Here is a 6,736-nt window from a genome sequence, read left to right as displayed (position 1 = left end):
CCCGCCCTACACTTGATACACTTTTTCAATCAACAGTTCCACTTGGATGTAGATGTGATGCAACAAACTGAACCTGTTTACAAGTCAGTCAGCATTGTGTGTGTGTGTGTGTGTGTGCAGGTGGAGCGGCGGCTGGTCAATCAGCTAGCGGCTGCGTTTGAGCAGGAGCTGCTGCCGAAGGGCTGTACTCTGCGTCTGACCGTCGACGGGGGACAGGAGAAGGACGGAGCTCCGGCTCTGCATCTGGAGGTGGTGGGTGAAGACAGCTCCGCCCGAAAACTGGACATCCGCCCGCCGCTGACCCCTGAGGACGTGACGTACGCTCACTGAGAGAACCTGTGAGACTGGGACAGAATCAGAGCCGCACAAGCGCTTCAGTGTTCCTCTCTCTCACACACATCCGGTCTCTGGCGTACGCAGCGTTCTCATCTCCTAATGTTAATAACTCACACATGATGTTGGTAATAATGCGCTTTCAGAGCAGCTGTCACGTGTTCAGATGAACATACAGATGTGCATCTCTGATGATGTTTTCAGCAGCAGCACGTCTTCATCCCAATCCAACTGTATTCTATACTTGTTGAATATATGAAATATAAATGCAGTTAATTCATGTTCCTGAGCTCATTGTGAATGATTCATCAGCTTTACTCCAAAGAAGAAAATAACCCTTTACAATAAGGTTTCATTTGTTAACATTGCTAAACTTAAACTGACAATGAAAAAACATTCAATTATATTTATGAAATATTATTATAAATGTCAATATTATATTCGTACGTATATTCTAAAATGAATAAATATTAGTTATGATCTTGTCAACATTTACGAATAGATTATTAAAATAAAAACGTTGATTAGTTAATGCACTGTGAAATAACACTGAACACTCGTATTCACTTTATTTTATGGTGTGTAATTATGCATTAAATTACTGAGTGATATTAATTAGCTGCATTTATTTACTGTATGATTAACGATGAGGGTTTGGTTAGTTGCATGTAATTATGCTTAATTTTTAGTTGTTTCTATAGTAAGTACATGTAATGTGAACATTTAATAAGGATTAATAAATCTATCACTGTTAATTTGTGTTAATAGATTAATGTTAACAAATAAAACCTTACTGTAAATCATAATCTGAAGCACTGTTCCTCTAATACAGCACGGAGAACATAACTGGAGTCCTGCTCTGCATGTCTCAGATATTCAGGAGAGACTGGGTGTCGTGTTGTAACTGAAGTCTTGATCCAATCCTGCAGAAACATGAAGATCTTCAGGTGCTGGTGTGTGTTTGTTGCAGGTTCACTCGCTTATTTTCATGTGTGTGTTTTTATTGTTCCTGTACACAAAGCTCAATAAAGTTGAGAAAGGTGAATCTCTGACTGACGCCTGTTCTCGGGCTGGATGCTGGTGAACACTTAACTTCAGGAATGTGGTGATCTCTGCAGGATGTTGGTAAGCAGCAAGAAACATGCAGCGGGAATGTGTTTGAGAGAGAGTGTGTGTGTGTGTGTGTGTGTGTGTGTAATAATGGAGGAGGAATGCATGACACACATTCCTTCTTTTCTCTGCATCCTTCTTTACACATGTATGGATTCACTCACTTCCTGTGGGGATGAAATTAGCATCGTAAAACCGAGCCCTGCTGCCCGCCGGACCTCCCACAACACACACACACTCACAAATATCCCAAACGCACACATACAGTACACCAGTCCTTCCTCTTTGTGTGTGTGTGTGTGTGTGTGTGTGTGTGTGTGTGTGTGTATAATGACATGGGTATGACACAGGTATTAGAAGGAGAGGGTGACTTATGAGGACATAACCCATGTCCCCATTTTTCAAAACGCTTATAAATCATACAGAATGAGTTTTTTTGAGAAAGTAAAAATGCACAAAGTTTCCTGTGAGGGTTAGGGTTAGGTGTAGGGTTGGTGTAGGGCCATAGAATATACAGTTTGTACAGTATAAAAACCATTACACCTATAGGATGAACACACTTTACACACAAACAAACGTGTGTGTGTGTGTGTGGCACGATTTCGCTCCGTCCTTCCAGTGATCACAAACTTCAGTGTTTCTGCAGTGTTGTGGATGCAGATGCTGTGTTGATGTCTGTCTGTTCAGATCAGAATGCATTCTCTTGATTCTCTCGAGGAATTGCGGGTTGTTATGGGTTTATTTTGATTTAATTTTATGTGCCATTTGCTTTTTTTGCTGAATTCATCTGAATCTTTTAGAGCTGCTTTACACTGTAACACACTAAAATAAAGTGTAACGCTTGAGATGCACAGAAGTAAAGCTCCAAATCTTTACATGTTCACTGAGGGGAAAGAATAAAAACAAAGCGTTAATAAGAGAGGAAAACGTTGACAGATCGTGTCGAAGTCTGGTGCTTTAGAAGTCTATTTGAGAATCATAGAAAGTCAAATTGAGAAGTGAATGATACTGATATGAGTTTGAGAAGATGCTGCTGCAGCAGATCTCATGTTACTGAGAAAACCACCTCCAGCCTCTAAAAGAGTCCAATTCAATTAGAAACCGAGAGAGAGAGAGACAGCTTTTACTCCTCTGTCTCTGTGTGTGTGTGTGTGTGTGATGATCCTCCATCAGAGTCTTAACTGATCCAGCATACACACACACACAGCCGTGAACGTCTCTCGTCCATTATCGTGTGTGTCCGTGTCTTTTATCGGCTGCTGCTCTCTCGTCTCTCTCCGGACAAACCTGCAGGAACAGAGAATATTGATTTACCATTTACAGTCCTGCAGCTCTGCATCTGAGAGAGGAGACATTAGACTGATGCAGCATCTCCTGTCCCAGAAACACACACTCTTCCAGTAACCTTCATTCACAGTATTCAGATCACAGCGTTAGCACTCAATCATGACTGACACATCATGCCTGCAATCTTTTATTTCACTTCTGGCGGTTTTTTTTTTTTTAAATGTTACTTGTTTCAGAACGTTCAGAGAACATTCAAATGTAACGTTCCCAGGATGTTTGCAAGATGATACAATGTAACATTTGAATAACCATTTTTTTTTTTAAATTCTTAGATAACGTTCAGAGAACATTCAGAAATAACGTTTTCATAACTTAATGGAACGTTCGCAAAACTTTCTTAGAACATTGTTCTTTGATATATGTATATATATATTTAGAGAGAGAGAGAGCTATTAATATAGATATACAAAAGTTTGATTGTGACAAGTGACAGTTTGATCATTTTGTCAATAGGTTTGATTTATTTTATTTGCAATGTTTGCATATTGCTTTATACGAGTAAATTAGTTTTGCTTTATCGTGCAAATAGAACGCTACAGTTCAAGTATTGTGTTCACATTGCAAACTGCATGTCTTTATACAATCACATATAGTTAGGCATTTGTTCAATGCATTTATCAATGCACAAAGTTGTACACAGCTTCACTAATTCCTCGTCGCACGTTTATTGCATGATTGCTGTGATGCGCATTTGTTCATGCATTCCGTCTACGTTTTTTGCATCGCTCAATTAATATTTTTTACTATGCAAAATCTGTTTAATAAAAAAATGCGTGATCATCGCTTGTCTGAGCTCATCTGCGCAGCTGAGTGCTTGAGGTGTGTGTTACCTGCTGCTGTAACAGAACGCTACTGTTCCCATCATTCACCTTCATATTTCAACAGGAACATCTGTGCGCCACACATGTCCGAAACCAGCACTGGAAACAGAAGCGCGCGCACTTCGACAGTCTTTGCTCTCAGACGAACGTGAAAGAGGGAAATAAAAGAGCCCTAAAAGCGCAAGCAGCTTCTCTTCTGTCTTCTGTCTCTTTTTGAAAGAGTAAGGGAAAAATCCATTCTGCCTAATTCAAAGCTTGCACTGGGACAGCTCGCGTGGCAGATTGCAGGCTAATTAGTTTAGAGGAGAGTGTAATTTGATTAAGTTTGCACAGGTCTCGCGCAGCGCCGGTTGTGTCGGGCTCTGAGCGCGCGGGGCCCCGGAGCCCTGATCTGATTAAAGCTTCTGTCCATTACAGCCTCTCCAGCTGCTGCCACAACACACACACACACACACTCCAGCAGCAACCACAGAATATGATGCTATTTTTGTTGTTTCATAAACATTCGTCAGTAGCAAACTGGTTATTTTTTTTCTATTTGTTTAATATCTAAATGTAGCCTATGTATTTGGCAGAAATGCATACAGCCTCAGATATTTAAAATACAATGAAGTCCTGTTTGGTTTTGTCTTATATTTCGTAATAATTTAATTAGATATTTCTGGGTTTATTAGACACGTTTGTGACTATGTCAGGTAATCGATTCAAAGCGTCCAAACATGAATCCTATATTTATACATGTTAGAAAATAGTTTATTAGTTCCAATTGCGCTATAAATACAAAAATGCATTAGTGAACAGATCGAGAAGTTTGGAATATTTTAATGATAATTAACCATACAATTTGAGGCTGTGACATTTATTTCTGAAAATACTAATTTAATTATTATGGAATTATGTTTATTGCACTCTTAGGAAGGGGTTTTGCAGTGATGCCATAAAAAACATTTTTGGTTGAATGTCTCTGATCAGTTCTCAAAACAAACATGTTTATTGTTTTTTATTAATGTAAGAACATTTTTATATTTTAAATCTAAAGAACCTTTTCTAGTGTGTGAAGAACGTTTTGCGCTTCGGATGTGAAAGGTTCTTCGTGGAACCACCGATGCCAATAAACTACCTTTACGTTTCAGAATGAATTGTTATTATTAAATTAACTATGCATTGCCCGTTTTATGTCTTAACACAGATATTAAGACATTAATAATAAATGTATGGCTGTATTTGCATTTTGCACGCAGCAGTTTCCTTCATCCTAAATGCGGGTGAAATCCGGCCTGAAAGTGTTTCTGTTCCGTGTTTGCAGAGGGGAATGTGTTCTGGACCAGAAGTCATCTGCTCGGTGTCAGGGGTGAGTTTGCTGGAGAACTGAACCCGCTTCAGAGCGCACACACACCCGCTAATCTCTTCAAAGCCTCGCGCTCGCATCTGACTTTCAAATCCGAGTGTTTGTCTTGAAAATGAGCTCAAATCCCGACCCAAACCGACCCGACCAACACCTTTAAATTCATTGGCGATTAAAGGAAACAGTAACGAGGCTCTTTCTCATTCATAGCGCTTGTGTAAATAACAGGCGGGGGTCTGAGAGAGATGCTGTGATTGACAGCTGAGAGCTGTGATTGACAGCTCATTGGATTCTGGCTCGCGCGCAGGTGATCGACAGTTACACTAACCAGGGCACTTACAGTCCGAGAGAGGCTCCATTCATTTCTCCATCGTTTTAAAACACTCATATTTTGCTTTGCCATCACAAAAAAAAGCATTTTCCGAGCACGAAATAAAGAAAGAAATGAAAAGGGAGGGTCTCGTGCTCTCCGGGACTAATTGAATTGTGCTTGGGTTGGTTTGGTTTGGCTGACAGTAATCGCATCCGATGGTCGGGCGTCTCCCGGTGACCGATCACTGCTGAATGCAGATTGAGCTAATGAGAGAGAGAGATTGATGAGAGAGAGAGAGAGAGAGATGGGATGAAGGATCGGGATCGGATGAGACGCGACGCGTCTGCTTGACGCATGGCACCGGTGACCCGTCTGAAGGCCGCCGGGCGTGCAGCGGGTGGCACGAGAGAAAGACACGCATCTTTATTGTTTCCATGCGAATTACGGGTCTAAAAGTCACCGCGCACCCGCTCCACAAACACATGCTTTTCACTAGACTGAACTTTTTTCTTTCGTTTATATATTGACAATTCAGAACCTTTTTACGAGGGAAAATAAAGTTTATAGTTATAAAGTTAGAATGGATCCATAAAAACAAAATAATACGGTCGTTGCTGTATATTATACAATTATAATTACTATATAATAATAATAATAATAAATCGGTGCATTATAATAAATGCATTTAAATATTAACTCCGTTGTCCATTTCTATTATGTATTTTATTTTCCATTACAAACTTGGCTACACACAATTTAAAATAAAAATTGTATGCATTCGTTTCTGCGTGTTTCGCTTATATTCATTATGTTCTAATATTCGTCTAATATTGCATGCCATTTTTCACATATTTAGTGTTCCGTCTGTTTTGAGATGCTGAATCTCACGCACGCGCACACAGGTGAGCTCGGAGCGGCTCTCAGGTGTTCACGGATACGTGCACGTGCTGAAAAGCTTCACTCGGAATCCGTGGCGACTTGTTGCAGGCGTGCGTTTATCGTCACGTCCCGGTACAGCCGTTAATCCGCGCGGGTGAAGCGGCCGCTGATGGATGGAGTCTGAAAGCGCTCACCCGAGATCAGACAAATGCGCCGTGACGCGCCGCTCCGGGATAACCGCGTTACGGGCGCAGACTGCCGCTGCTTGCAGGGTCATGAGTCAAAAGTCAAACGAGCACCCGAATCGAATCCGTGATCTTTAAAATGACACGTATGACAAAAAATATGGCGTATTTACATACAAATATATTTTGTCCCAGATTTGACAAGAGAGGTTTCCTGTTGAAGGCGATTATTACTGCATAATTTTGCATTTGATTTTAATGTTAAATGTTAGCCCTAATTGTTGTTTGATTAAATATCAAAATTGTATAACGCACAAACTGATAAAGTAAATAAAGTAAAAATAAGAAGAATAAAGTGCCTATAACAGCCTCGATGATATGCGTCTAATTATTTTCATTATTG

The 6,736-nt window shown here is 40.3% G+C and overlaps 1 protein-coding gene across 1 annotated transcript in view; it reads left to right on the top strand.

Annotated features, from left to right (window-relative positions):
- Window positions 1-429, top strand: part of LOC132123324 (mitochondrial disaggregase) — a 40,668-nt gene extending 40,239 nt beyond the window's left edge. The window contains exon 16 of the mRNA XM_059533877.1: window positions 121-429. Within this exon, the coding sequence (XP_059389860.1) occupies window positions 121-330 (210 nt within the window). The 3' untranslated portion in view covers window positions 331-429. The remainder of the gene's footprint in view (window positions 1-120) is intronic.
- Window positions 430-6,736: the final 6,307 nt, after the last annotated feature.

Source organism: Carassius carassius, chromosome 41 (assembly GCF_963082965.1).
Source record: "Carassius carassius chromosome 41, fCarCar2.1, whole genome shotgun sequence".
In the NCBI taxonomy this organism is placed as follows: domain Eukaryota; kingdom Metazoa; phylum Chordata; class Actinopteri; order Cypriniformes; family Cyprinidae; genus Carassius; species Carassius carassius.
The sequence above is the reverse complement of the archived record's forward strand: the minus strand, read 5'-3'. Positions and strand labels throughout refer to the sequence as shown.